This window comes from Saccopteryx leptura, chromosome 2, assembly GCF_036850995.1.
Source record: "Saccopteryx leptura isolate mSacLep1 chromosome 2, mSacLep1_pri_phased_curated, whole genome shotgun sequence".
Taxonomy (NCBI): domain Eukaryota; kingdom Metazoa; phylum Chordata; class Mammalia; order Chiroptera; family Emballonuridae; genus Saccopteryx; species Saccopteryx leptura.
The window spans coordinates 77,657,902-77,673,152 of NC_089504.1; the positions used below are offsets into that span (position 1 = coordinate 77,657,902).

At 36.8% G+C, this 15,251-nt stretch overlaps 1 protein-coding gene across 7 annotated transcripts in view; it reads left to right on the forward strand.

Annotated features, from left to right (window-relative positions):
• CNTLN (centlein) overlaps positions 1-15,251 on the forward strand; it is a 360,970-nt gene that overhangs the window by 241,054 nt on the left and 104,665 nt on the right. For all 7 annotated transcript variants that reach the window (XM_066368220.1, XM_066368223.1, XM_066368224.1 and 4 more), the window contains 2 exons: positions 8,216-8,307; positions 12,731-13,269. In XM_066368220.1, coding sequence (XP_066224317.1) covers positions 8,216-8,307; positions 12,731-13,269 — 631 coding nt within the window. The remainder of the gene's footprint in view (positions 1-8,215; positions 8,308-12,730; positions 13,270-15,251) is intronic.

Consider the following 15,251-nt stretch of genomic DNA (forward strand, 5'->3'; position numbering starts at 1 on the left):
CCAGCTTCAGAAAAATACAAATAATAATAATAATAATAATAATAATTTTAGTAAAGATAAATGGGTTCCTAGAAGATTAAATGAGAGGTATGAAATTTATGACAAAGTTTTTCTGGGTGTGGTAGACACTGCTAGTCTCCTGTCTTGTGATTATGGAGACCATAGGGGAGTTGGGAGAAAGCCTTTCCCTACATTTGCTGGTTTTCAAGTGCCTGCAGTTCAAAATAATCATTATATCATAGTGACACATTCTCCACCCTTTATAATGAGAATGGATTTAAAAAATAATTTTTAAAATAGTTAAAAGAAAATCTAAAGGAAAGAGTGGAGATGGCAGAAGAATTTAGGTTAATTTTTACAATAATAATTTATTTTTCAATTATAGTCAGAATACAATATTACATTGGTTTCATGTGTATCACCCCAAGACTAGATATTTATAACTTAAAAAGTCACCAGCTCAATAAATCTAGTACCTATCTGACATCATACATAGTTATTACTATATTGTTGACTATATTCTCTATGCTGTGCTTTACATCCCACAACTATTCTGTAACTACTAATTTGTACTTCTTAATTCTTTCACCTTTTTTGCCCCCCAACACCGTTCCCCTCTGGCAACAATCAAAATGTTCTCTGTGTCTATGAGCCTGTTTTTGGTCTGCCTATTTATTTATTTATTTATCTATGAGATTCCAGATATAAGTGAAATCATATGGTATTTGTCTTTTTCTGTCTGACTTATTTTACCTAGCATAGTAACCTCTAGGTCCACCAATGTTGTGATGGCAAGATTTTCTTTTTCTTTTTTTTTAAATGACTGAGTCATATTTCATTTATATGTGCAATACTTTTTTATCCATTTATCTATTGGTGGACACTTAGGTAGGTTACTTCCATATCTTCACTATTGTAAATAATGCTGCAATGGAAATATAGGCACATATGTCATTTCAATATAGTGTTTTTGGTTTCTTTGTATAAATACCCAGAAGTTGAATTACTGGGTCCTTTTGTGTCTCTTCCTACATTTTGTCTGGTGTAATTATTGTTACTCCATATTTTTTTTCTTTTTATTTTCATGAAATACCTTTTTCCTTCTCCTTTCAAAGTGTGTGTGTCTTTTGATCTAAAGTGAGTCTTTGTAGACAGCATATGTAAGGGTCTTATTATGTTATCCATTCAAGTCACTGCATGTTTTTTGATTGAAACATTTAATCTATTTGCATTTAAAATAATTGCTGATAGATAAGTATTATTGCTAAGTTATTATTCATAATGTTGACCTTTTATTTATCTTCTTCTTAAAGAAGACGCTTTAAAATCTCTTCTTATACTGGTTTGGTGGTAATGAATTCCTTTAGCTTTTTCTTGTTTGGGAAGCTCTTTTATCTGTCCTTCAATTCATGATAGCTTTGCTGGGTAATCTTGGTTATAGGTACTTGCTTTTTATCACTTTCAATATTTCTTGCAAATCCCTTCTAGCCTGCAATGTTTCTGTTGAGAAATTAGCTGACAGTCTAATGGGAACTCCCTTGTAGGTAACAAAGAGTTTTTCTTTTGCTGCTTTTATGATTCTTACTTTGTTGTTAACCATTGCCATTTTAATTATGATATGTCTTGGTGTTGGGCAGATAAAATGTATTATGCTCACTTTGTTAAAGATGACGCTGCCCATGTGGAGGCCGTCACCCAGGTGATATTAATGTATGTTGTGGGCAGGTGGTGGGCAGGCAGAATCCTTGTAGCCTGGGGCTTGGTTTTGGGATTAAGCCTTTCCCACCCTTTTTGATGTAGGGCGGTACAATCCAATCATGTCTCAGAGAAGTGACTTTGTATTAGAGACTTCCCTATTTTGTATATTGGATTAAAGGTTGTGAAGCTACACTATAAAATAGGGGCAGAACGGGAGCTTGCTCTCTTGGTTCCTGGGATGATTAGCATGAGAGAGCAGAGGGAGCAGAGCAGAGAGCAGAAAGAGGCCATGTGGCCAGGAGAAGCAGCCAAGATGGCGGAGTGCTGAGTGAGATGCCAGTTTGTGCAGAGTTTGTATCTGGGATAAGGAAGGAGATGGGGAACTGAGGAGAATAAGTCTGGTGAGCTAGAAACCTTTGATTCTAGGAAACTCAGATAAGTCAGTGGCTTTGTGAGCACTGAATGTGAGTGGGTTTTGGAGCCCAGTGTATGTTTTTACTTGCCCGCCGGGTGCAAGGTAGGATTAAAGACTATGGCCCACTGTAAAGGCAGTAGCCGTGGCCAGGGCCACTATCAGAGCAGCCCGGTCCATGCAGGTTCGCATTGGATTCAGACAGTCGGTAAAGAAACAACGGAGCCAAGAACTGATGGGCCTTCATCTTTAATCCTAGCTTGCACCCAGCAGGCAAGTAAAAACACACACTGGGCTCCAAAACCCAATCACATTCAGTGCTCACAAAGCTACTGATTTATCCGAGTTTCCTAGAATCAAAGGTTTCTAGCTCACCAGACTTATTCTCCTCAGTTCCCCATCTCCTTCCTTCTCCAGCATCAAACTGCACAAACTGGCATCTCACTCAGCACTCCGCCATCTTGGCTGCTTCTCCTGGCCACATGGCCTCTTTCTGCTCTCTGCTCTGCTCCCTCTGCTCTCTCATGCTAATCATCCCAGGAACCAAGAGCGCAAGCTCCCGCTCCGTCCCCATTTTATATTGTAGCTTCACAATCTCTAATCCAATATACAAAATAGGGAAGTCTCTAATACAAAGTCACTTCTCTGAGGCATGATTGGATTGTACCACCCCACATCAAAAAGGGTGGGAAAGGCTTAATCCCAAAACCAAGACCCAGGCTACAAGGATTCTCAACACACATTAATATCACCTGGGCAACGGCCTCATTTGGGCAGTGCCTATTTTTAACAAAGTGAGCATAATACATTTTATCTGCCCAACACCCACCAGTTTTTGGCTCTGTTGTTTCTTTACTGACTGTCCGAATCCAATGCGAACCTGCATGGGCTAGGAGGCGGCTGTGATGGTGGCCTTAGCTACTGGCTTTACACTTGGTGTGGGCCTTTTTAGCTTCATCTTGTTTGGGACTCTCTGCACTTCCTGGACTTGTCCATTTCCTTTACCAAGTTAGGCAAGTTTTCCATCATTTTTTCAAACAGATTTTCAATCACTTGATCTCTTTCTTCTTCTGGTACCCTCTGATATGAATGTTGGTACACTTGAAGTTGTCCCATAGGTTCCTTGATACTATCCTCATTGTTTTTGGATTCTTTTTTCCTTTTTCTGTTCTGCTTGGGTGGTTTCTGCTTTTTTATCTTCCATCTCACAAATTTCATCCTCTATGTTATCTACTCTACTGTTAATTCCTTATAATGTATTCTTCGTTTCAGTTTTTGTATTCAATTATGACATTTTTTATGTTTTCTATTTCCATTTTTATATTTCCTATCTCTTTGTTGAGGTTCTCACTAAGTATCTCTACTCTTTCCCTAAGTTTGTTGAGCATTCTTATAACCAGTATTTTGAATTCTGTATCTGATAGATTGCCTGTCTTTATCTGTTGGGCAGATAAAATATATTATGCTCACTTTGTCAAAGATAGCGTTGCCCACGTGGAGGCCGTCGCCCAGGTGATATTAATGTGTGTTGGGGGCAGGCTGTGGGCAGGCAGAATCCTTGTAGCCTGGGGCTTGGTTTTGGGATTAAGCCTTTCCCACCCTTTTTGCTGTGGGGTGGTACAATCCCATCATGCCCCAGGTAAGTAACTTTGTATTAGAGACTTCCCTATTTTGTATATTGGATTAAAGGTTTGGATTTCTACAGTATAAAATGAGGGCAGAACGGGAGCTTGCTCTCTTGGTTCCTGAGATTAGCATGAGAGAGCAGAGAGCAGAAAAAGGCCACGTGGAGGAGGCCAGGAGAAGCAGCCAAGATGGCGGAGTGTTGAGTGAGAAGCCAGTTTGTGCAGAGTTTGTGCATAGAGAAGGAAGGAGATGGGGAACAGAGGTGAATAAGTCTGGTGAGCTAGAAACCTTTGATTCTAGGAAACTTGGATAAGTCAGTAGCTTTGTGAGCACTGAATGTAAGTGGGTTTTGGAGCCCAGTGTGTGTTTTTACTTGCCCGCCAGGTGAAAGCTAGGATTAAAGACTATGGCTCATCAGTTTTTGGCTCCGTTGTTTCTTTACCGACTGTCCAAATCCAATGCAAACCTGCATGGGCCAGGCTGCTCTGATGGTGGCCCTGGCCGTGGCTGCTGGCTTTACATTATTTTATTTAGTTTGTTTGTTTGTTTGTTTTTACAGAGACAGAAAGAGGGACAGATAGGGACAGACAGACAGGAAGGGAGAGAGATGAGAAGCATCAGTTCTTCATTGTGGCACCTTAGTTGTTCATGATTGCTTTCTCATATGTGCCTTGACTGGGGGGCTACAGCAGACTGAGTGACCCCTTGCTCAAGCCAGCGACCTTAGGCTCAAGCTGGTGAGCCTTGCTCAAACCACATGAGCCCTCACTCAAGCCAGCAACAATGGGGTTTTGAACCTGGGTCCTCTGCATCCCAGTCTGATGCTCTGTCCACTGTGCCACCGCCTGGTGAGGCTTATTTAGTTCTTTCTCTGAAGTTCTTTTGTTTTTTTATTTGGGACATGTTTCTTTGTCTCCTCATTTTGGCTGCCTCCCTTCTTCTATGTATTAGGTAGGGCTGCTATGTCTTTCAGCTAAGGTAGAGTTTGCTTATGTAGTTGGTGTCTTTAGAGCCTGTGGCACAGCTTCCTCAATAACCCAAGCTGGGTGTTTCAGCTGTGCCCTCAGTGTGAGCTGGGTGCACCCTCCTGTTTTAGTTGAGCTTTGATTGCTGTTGACTTGGGGGATTTACCCACAGTCTGATGCGCTGTGAGGATGGACTCAACTACAGTGGAAGAGCTGCTGTGCAGAGGCCAACCCTGCAGAGCAGAACTAGCTTCATTGGGGCTCTAGTACCTGATGAGTTTGCCTCTTGAGTATGTTGCTTTTGGAGGTGGTTGGGTGTGCTTTGGTGTGGTCTGAAGCTGATCGTTGGGTGTGCTGGCTCTGAGGCCTAGGAGATGCAGGTAGAGGTCAGCTGCTGCCTATGCCCTGCCTGGGGCCACCTGGCACGAGCTACAGAGCCATCTGCAGATTGTTGTTACTTGTGCTGGACTTGGAGGTGCCTGAGAAAGGCCAAGCTATGAACCGAGGCTGGTTTCAACTAGTGTCAGGCCTGAGGTCACTTAGTAAGAGGTACAGGGCATAGCAACACCAGATGATGCTTGTTTGTAGTTTGTGAACCTTTGAGAAATTTTTAGGTAAATCTGCAACATGAACCAAAACAGGCCATTTGTGTGGAAAAGACACTGGAAACAGCATGGGTGGGCCTACATGTTGAGGGTAGGGGTGGCAATATTTCAGGGAATCACCAGGGCCGGGAAAACAGTATTAGCCAGGTTGAAGGAGACTCAGCTATGGTGCCCCTTGGCCAGCTCTGTGGAGGGGAGGGCTCAGTAAAAGAACAATGGCCTCTGTCAGAGCTCTAGCTGGGAGAAAGCTGCTACTCTAACTGTTGCCCAAAAGCCAGACAATTAAGTTTCTTCCTTTATGTCCCTGGTTCTTTCAAGCCACTGCCCTAAGCTGTAGCTCAGAGCAAGTGAGTGCCAGTAAGTCCATGCCTGGGTTCTTTAAGAGGAACACCTGGGCTTCAGCAGCTCTTCCTCTTAGCCAAGATCCCTGCTGCTTTTTTACAGCCAGAAGTTACTGGGAATTCTCTTCTCAACATTGGAACTCTGGGGTAAAGGGCTTGGTGTGGGCATGGGACCCCTCTATTCTCAGGGGGAACCTCTTCAATTGAGGTATCTCTCCCAGTTTTAAAGCACCACACGTGGGTGTGGGACCAGCGTCTTCTGAGTCTTCATCATTCCTACAAGTCTCAATGTTGCTTCTTCTTTATTTCTTTAGCTTTAGAACTTTAGTTCAGCTAGACTTCAGGAGGTTCTGAATGATAGTTTTTCTGTAGTTTATTTGTAATTTGGACGTGGTTATGGGAGGATGTAAATACCACATTTACCACCTTCAACCAGACCAATTTAGATTAATTTTTAATGTAATCCAAAGACTTAAAAAAAACCCCACAAAAAACAGAGAAGCTAGAATTTAAAAAAAAAATTTAAATAACTATGATTAAGCAAAGAAAAAAAGTGGAGCCTGACCTGTGGTGACACAGTAGATAGAGCATCAACCTGGAATGCTGAGGTAGCTGGTTCAAAACCCCAGGCTTGCCTGGTCAAGGTACATATGGGAGTTGGTGCTTCCTATTCCTCCCTCCTTCTGTCTCTGTCTTTCTCCTTTCTCTCTAAAATATGAATAAGAAAAATTAAAAAAAAATACTTAAAAGAAAAAGAAAAAAAAGTGGAAAGAGAAAAAACTCCTGAAAAAAGAATGTGAGAATGAATTTTTATAGTAGTAAAAGGAAAGAATGTAGAATAAAATTTAAAAAATAAATCTTCAGTAAGGTGATTTCTACCATAGGAATAAAATAGAAGTGTGTATTTCTAACTATTCCCCCCTGTTCACTTTACAAATCCTCAGGTCCTTGACAGGGAAAAGAATCCAAGGGGCAAAGAGTTGGTTCCTTGCTTTTCTCCATGCCTGGGCCTAGCTACTTGAGTATTCTTTGTAAAACCCACCAATGTGAGAAATAAACTTCTTGGCAGACAACCACAAGTGAACATGGTCAGTCAGTTCAACAGTGGGCCTTGCATATACCCAGGAGCACAACGCAGCAACCAAATTTATTTTTAAATCAACCTTAAGCCTTTATTTTAATAGTTATTGTTAGCACTCTATGTTCTTTGAGTATAGGACTATTTTCTTAGTACTTTTGAGAATAAATAACACACTTAGAACTATAGCAGGTTTAAAAGACTAGAACAGATGAAATATATTTGCATATTATTTCTATACTGCTGAAAGAGTGTTGTAAATGAATTCAGCACCATGGTGTTAGGGGACTAGAAAAAGAAACTTGGAAACCAACAGAATATTATCAAGGTAAAGGTACATATTCCCCAGGTGACAAATTCTACCTATTCTAGCTTTTTTATCCTTAGGAATATCCTTAGGATAGTGTTCTATTTATTTCAAGAGTACAGAAGTTTTAATTGGATATGTCATGTTTCAAAGACAAAAGAAATGCCTAATTCACTCTAACAAACTTGTTAGTCACTGTTTATACCAAGAGGATTTCTACTCTACAGAGAATAATATTGTTTTCTTTTTCCTTTGTTGATAAATCAAAGTTTTATACTGACCTACAGCAGCCAAGCATACTTTAAAGCAAAATCATTTAAGTCTAACACAGATCTGTATCCTTTTAGGCTTATGCATTTTTTTGCTCCTTTTTTATTCTTTGAAAAATACGGTATCCCAAATATAATTCAGTAAGAAAATGTTAAATTTGTCACAATAATTTATCTGATAAAAAATTATTTATAGGTTTTAATATATTTCAATTTTAATAATATTAACTGAAGTTTTATGAGTTTATTTTTAAGTTGATATGTGACTTGTATATTTTTTAGTGGTTGAAAAGATTTCATAGTCAAATGCCTGGAGAGTATAGGAGTTGTTCTAGAAATCACCTCACCCATTACTTGGTTTTTTATTTGTTATAAAGTCACAGTTTTTCTTGAAATGTGATTTTTACGGTTTACTCTGCCCAATGCATGATCTTTTACTTGGAAAAAAAAAAGGTGGTAGGGGATGTTACAGTTTCAGTCCACCATAATTCTCTCACTGTTTGCTTTGTTCAGCAATCACTCTGATCCTCCTGGCAGGGAACAGACCCAGAGAACAAAACTAGTTGTGACTTGTGTAGATAAAAAGGCAATGAATTCTGCTTTTAAGGCAAAGGGGAATAGTCTACAAAAGAATGAAAATAGGAATAAAAGTACAACATTGTTAACCTGCAGATCTATTGTACCTTTGAAAATCTTATACGGAAAAAAAAAGTGACACTACAAAGATACATAATTACGTGACTGAAAATCTTAAAGCAAAAAAGGTCAGCATTTATTTATTGGCCAAATTCTTGACGATAAAATAGACTAGATTATTCATAATTGAAAAACTGGAGAACCCTTTTCCTTAAAATGACAGGACAGTGTTTCAGCAGTGTATGAGATGCCATAATATGTTATTTATTCTCTCCCAGAACAACTCTTTAGATATGGTAAAGATGATGGGGTCAAGAAGAGTACTCCAGAGAAGAATAGGAAAGAAACGTTGGAGCAGACATTACAGAAGGTAGTCTAATCTTTAAGATATTGAGCTGAGCAAGTTAAATCTAAATTTTAACATAAAGGATTGTATTTTAAAACGAGGGTGCATGAACTTAAACCTTGTGTGAATCCTTAATTTAAATTCATAATTCAAAATCATTGGCTTGCCAAAACGGGGTAAAAAAATCAATTTTAGTGAAATAAATGTGGAAACACTTGTGCTTCTGTTGACAGATTAAAAATATTTGCAAAGATGAAATAAAGAGAATGACAACAGAAATTATAAAAATTTGCACTGTAGTGTTTATTAGCTATGACTTAGCAGTTTTACTTTAAAATGGGGCATATGAGACTATGTTATACTTTACCAAGCATACATATTTATAACATTTGAACAAAAAATATAAGAGTTTTAGCTTCAGCACAGTAAAACGGTAATATGTTTATAATTATAATTTTAAACTTGAAAATTTATTATCTTATTTTGGACGAAAATTTATACCGATATGATTTAGTATAGGTATCTCTGTTTTAGTTGAACCATCCATGTAAATAAACCCTATACTTACTTTACATCATGCTTAGGATTAGTAGTAAAATGTTGTTTAAAAATCTTAAGATTTATATTTACAATTTTATGCTTAATTTATATTTGTGTTTAAATACATTGTTATCAAGTTAAATTAAGTGGAGTTGGTTGCATTTTAGCAGTTTTTGCTATTATTACAAAGAAAAAGTATTTTGAATAAGTTTTTTCTTGCAACTGATTACCATTTGGCTACACTGAATACTTAAAGTTTAAATTGTACATATATATATAAACAAAGATATTAATGTGGCTACTTATATTTCTTATATACTTATACATCTGTGAGTTGACTTGTAGAAAATCTAGTGATTTATAGCTGGTGATGGGATTTCTTATACTTCTAACACTTATCATATGGTCAGGTAACAAGACTGTCATTTCATTATTACTGAATTGCCATTATCAGAGTAACTTAGTATTTGAGAATAAGAAATACTCAGTTCATTTATCTTAAGGTAAAATGAATAATTGAAATAATGTATACACTACCAGCTAGAATATCATATACTTTATTCTAGTTTACCTTCTTTGTTTCAAAATGATATTTTTATTTGCCAGTTTTTGTATAATTTTCATCTCTATGGATATATAACACTATGGTACTACTTACTGCTTTGGGGCTGAAAAATCCAAAAAAAATGTATGATTTCACTGCAACTGCCATATATGACTACCACCATAGTGGATTCAGAAATCCATTTAAATTCCAAAAAGCCAACAGAAATTACCACATTTCCCCATGTATAAGACACTCCCATGTATAAGATGCACCTTAAATTTGGGGCCTGAAATTTGAAAAAAAAAGTATTACAGCCCTGGCCGGTTGGCTCAGCGGTAGAGCGTCGGCCTAGCGTGCGGAGGACCCGGGTTCGATTCCCGGCCAGGGCACACAGGAGAAGCGCCCATTTGCTTCTCCACCCCTCCGCCGCGCTTTCCTCTCTGTCTCTCTCTTCCCCTCCCGCAGCCGAGGCTCCATTGGAGCAAAGATAGCCCGGGCGCTGGGGATGGCTCTGTGGCCTCTGCCTCAGGCGCTAGAGTGGCTCTGGTTGCAATATGGCGACGCCCAGGATGGGCAGAGCATCGCCCCCTGGTGGGCAGAGCATCGCCCCTGGTGGGCGTGCCGGGTGGATCCCGGTCGGGCGCATGTGGGAGTCTGTCTGACTCTCTCTCCCTGTTTCCAGCTTCAGAAAAATGAAAAAAAAAAAAAGAAAAAAAAAAGAAAAAAAGTATTACATAAAGTTATTGAACTCAAGTTTTATTTATCATAAAATTCATACAACTCTTCATCACTGTCAAAACTTCCCATCCATTAGCTTGTCTTCATTTGTATCTATGACAAATCAACTGTCTTCAACAATGAATGCAAAACAAGTATGAAAAAGTGAGAAATGCAAGTACAAAATCTATAACCACTCTATAAGACACACCCAGTTTTTAGACCCCAAATTTTTTGAAAAAAGGTGCATCTTATACATGGGGAAATATGGTATTTTCATTGGACCATATGTCATATTAACATACTCATTTGTCACTGTTTTTTATATTAACCAAATGCAATTGTGTGAGTCACAATTTAACCTCTTTTAGTTGAGTTACCTTATTTTAAAAGGATGTAAATTGCGGGAGTCTCCCAGGAATGTGCCACCCTAGAATGCAAATTATTTAAAAATGAAGTCAATTAAAGACCTTGGGCTTCAAGCCAATGATCTTTGGGCTCAAGCCAGCGACCAAGGGATCATGTCTATGATACCACACTCAGGTTGGCGACCCACACTCAAGCTGGTGAGCCCATTCTGAAGCCGTTGACCTTGGGGTTTTGAACCTGGGTCTTCAGTGTCCCAGGCTATACTACATCCACAGCAACACAGCCTGGTCAGGCCACACTGATTAATACAGTATTTTTATACTACCACTGTCAAATTTAGTTTTTGAAAAAAAGACATATTAATTACTTTCACAAAACACATTTTAAAAATATATTCTATTTTACATCACCCTGGCATCTAACATACTAAAATATTTTAAAATATATTTGTGACAAATATACTGTTTTGGATAGTGACTGAAGACCACTGAAACTGAAGAGATTGTAAAAAGTGATATTATTTGTCATACTTTTTACTAAATGGAGAATAAGTTTTGGAGATAGAGTGATTAGAAGAAGTAAAAAAGTTTGTTAGTGTTTTTGAACACGTAATATTTGTCACATTGTCCAGTTCTTCAAATATATATATTTGCAATTTGAAGGACAATATATACATATATTTTTTTTTTTGCTGAAATACACAAAGGTTTATAACAGTCTGGTACAACTATCCTATATACCTTTACTCCAGGTAAAGAGTAAGCCCTATAAAGACATAGGTCTATTAGTAAGTGAATATAACATATGGTGGAAAAAAAGTGATTAAAAATCACTGTGATTCTTCATATTGTATTAGGAAATATTCATTTTCCAGGACAGAATAACCAATCAGTAAATGACTGTTGAATTAAATGAAGGGTGTTGAATTCACAAGAAAAGAGGGCACAGAAGGATAAGTAAATCAGAGATGACTTAAACTCATGTTTAAGAAACAACTTTATTTACCATCATAAGTCCAGTAAACTGAAAAGGTTTAAAAACATGCCTAAGTTTCATCTTGTGTATTTCTGTAATATGATTTTAAATCATGAGTTGTCAATACATCAAAAATGTTTTCTCCTTTGAAGAATTTTGTTTTAAAAGTAAATACCAGTCCATATAGTTTTTTCATCGTTTAGGTTTTTTGCTTAACTCAATTTTTCTTGATGCCAGTTCTTTGTTCATTTTTCATATATATATATATATATCTTGTGTAATAGTCTACAAAATCCTGGATTTGAATCCCAGTTTAAACCAGAAAGTATTTACCTCTTTGAGTTACTTAAGTTTTCAGAGCCTCCTTTTCCTCTTCTGGGAGGATAACTGTTGACTCTACTTATCTTATATGTTTTTGAGATGATCAGAAGAGGTCATGGTTATAAAACTATTTTATAAATGGTAAAATTTACTTTCCATATATAGTAAAATTCAAGATTTAAATTGGAATTAATTCCTCATTGAAACTCATGGCTTAGAATTAATTGCACTTTCTTTTATTCCCAGACTAATGGCATTTAGATTTTATCCTTTATTAGATTATTTATACAAGTTCTTTCCAAATAGTTTTCTAAAATTTTTTAAGGTTTAATGTTATTTCTGTGTCCTTAAATGAATATTGTTTATTAAACTAAATGAAAAAAATTAATTTATATACAATCTAGAAATAATTATAATTTAAAGTTTTTAGACTTTTCTTTGGTAAAATGTCCCTTTATTGTGTAAACTAACAACCTTATGACTACTAAAATTACATTTTTTTCTAATTTAGAAAAAAGCATTCTTTATAAAGTATTTCATATTTAGGCCATTAGTTTTTCATATGATTGTTAAGTGTTGAAGAAAAAAATGTTATTTTATAAATAAGGTTTCTTTATGTACCTATTTTTTAACTTTTTGTGTAAATTGGTTTTCTCTGAAAAAAATTTTATTCTCAATGAGTAGATTGTATAGCCAAAGCACTTAGGATTTCTGAACACTTTGCTAAGTTTATTAACATATTTATTTTTGTGTCACTTTGTATAGAATTTTAACTTCTTTTACCATCTGTCCTTATTGCACAGATGTATTATTACATTTTAGAATGGATTTTATCTATGCTACATGAGTTATTTAGAAATTAAGTACTGGAGATTTATATTGTTCTTGTGCTTAATTTATTTACTTAAGTAAGAAATGATAATAAAATACAATGGGTTATGGTTTTGGACTTCTAAAAGAATAAACTCTTCTGTTTAGGTTATTGAGTTGGAAAATCGGCTAAAATCTTTTGAGAAAAGGTCAAGAAAGTTGAAAGAAGGGAGTAAAAAATTAGCAAAAGAAAATGATTTCCTAAAATCCCTTTTAAAACAGCAGCAAGAAGATGCAGAGACCAGAGAAAAAGATCTAGAACAGCTACAAAAGGGGAGTAAAGATGTAGAAAAAGACAAAGCTGAACTTCAGGTAAAAATCAGTGAGTTGGAGAGAGAAGTCACTTTCCTAAGGAGACAAGTGGCAGAAGCTAATGGGTTGAAAAGGGAAAATGAAGAGCTGATGAAGTCAACAGAGAAATTTCAGCATTCAGCAGACAAAGGTAAATCTGAGATGGCCACTACAGTAGTGAGATCTGGACAATATGATTGTAAAACAACCACTACCAAGGTTAAATTTAAAGCTGCCAAGAAGAAGTGCTGTGTGGGTCGTTACCACACTGTTCTAAATCACTCCATCAAGGTTATGAGCAATGTGTTTGAGAACCTCAGCAAGGACAAGGACTGGGAGGATATGAGTGAAAGCAGGTAAGGCTCTCATTAACTTCGCTCTGTGGTGGGGACACTGTGCATATGTAAAGCACCAGCAAATGGAGATTGAATTTCAACTACTGTCGATTTGGTATTCAGAAAAAATACTGTCAGATCCTTTGAAATATCTTGGGAGGTCTTGTTCTGAGCTTATTGACTGAAATTTGCATGCAAAATTAGCCACAACTGCAGGAGTATTTGAATAGGTGCCAGGAAACCCAAAAGAAGGCAATGCTTGATTTCTTCCAGTGATGCTATTTTCATGCAGTCATGAGGCTTGAAATTGACAGTTTGGCAGGTTGATTTAATTTGCTGGCCCTTTGCATATTCACCACTGACAGCTAAGGATTCCCAGGCAAGCCTACTAAGTCGGTTTAGTTATCTTGTGACATGCCAACCTGGGAGGAGAAACATTTTTCCCCCTTAATTTAGTTAGATAAATTTTGAATGACCCATTTCAGCTTGTTACCAGATGTCTACAAGCTGTTTAACATACTTTAAATTAAGAACCATCTTCACTAATTATTTCATGTATGTATTATGCAAAGTCATTGTACTAACTTTAATTGAATGGTGGTTAAAATTTAGTTCTTTAAAGTTACAGCTCTGCAAGTTCCTAGTCTTAAGTTATATAACCACTAGTGTGTAACAACAGGCGAATACTAAAATCTATATTTCTTTCCCTTACCCTTGGCTATACATTCATATATGCACTTGAAGCACATCAATAACCAGAAAGGCAAATGGATAATAGAACACCCCTTTAGACTTAAATAGGAGAGGAGTTTGTGTTGCCAGAATTGCTAACAGACAAATTGAATGATTTTCCATAATTCTGTCTTGTTTTGTAATAGTATATATTTCCTTTTATTTTCCTACTTTTTTTTTAAGTCCCCAATAGTGGTCTGTTTTAGATTTAGGATTGGGGTGGGGCACAAAAAATGTAACTTTTCTCCTGTCTTCTAAGTTCTTCTATCTTGGCTAATAATCACATTAATAAAGACAGATGAAAAGAAAAATATGTCCAATATTTATTACTATGGATGTACATGCCGGGAATATCATAAGGTGTGAGAATGGCTTCCATGCCATTCTGGATAAAGGAGAAGTGGGGCAGCGACTTGGATTCTAAAGGAACTATGTTATTAACAGGTAGGGAAAAGAGCAAACATATGGTCAACAAATTCTTGCTGGGCCATTCAGAAATAGTGGAATATAGAAAAACAGAATTTGCTAGATTTCTTCCTGTCCATCACGTATGTGGTAATTTATATGTGCCAAGGTGAATTAAAGTTTCCTTCCTGAAGCAGGTTTTTCTATCTGAATTTGTTTAGGTATAAAGAAGGGCAGTCACGGGTTCTTTCTGAGTCTTTTGTTTCTTAATGACCAGCTTAAAATCAGCATCACTAAAGGCATATTTGAGGGTGACAAACTTTGGTCCCCTCGGGATGTCTCTAGATAGTTCTCTTAAGCAGAGGTATAAAACTGAAACTTATCTTAAACTTGTGCACATATTAGAATCACCTGGTGATCTTAGACAAATTCCAAAGCTCAGACCAGACCCAGTACAATTCAACCTTAATTCCTGGAGTGAGATACAAACTTCAGTATTTTTTTAAGCTCTTTAGCTTATTCCAAGTACAGACAAGTTTGGGAACCACTGTTTTAAATGATCATTGAGTCAAACCCCTTGTCATCAGGTAATAAACTCACTAACAAATTTATGAAGTAAGGAAGAAAGACCAAATCTGCATTTCCATTCTTTGTTACTTCTAGGGTTTTTCCCCTTGTTCTCAAAAGCAGTTAAAAATAAAATAGTAGCTTAAAACCCACTAAGCCCTTCATGGAAATTCTAGTTTCAGGAACTAATTTATATCTCAGCCAGTTGGTACTACCCATTATTCATAATATAAGTTCCACTTTACTCATAGGTATGTATGTATGAATAAATATATGAAAGTTAAATAATACATTCAATT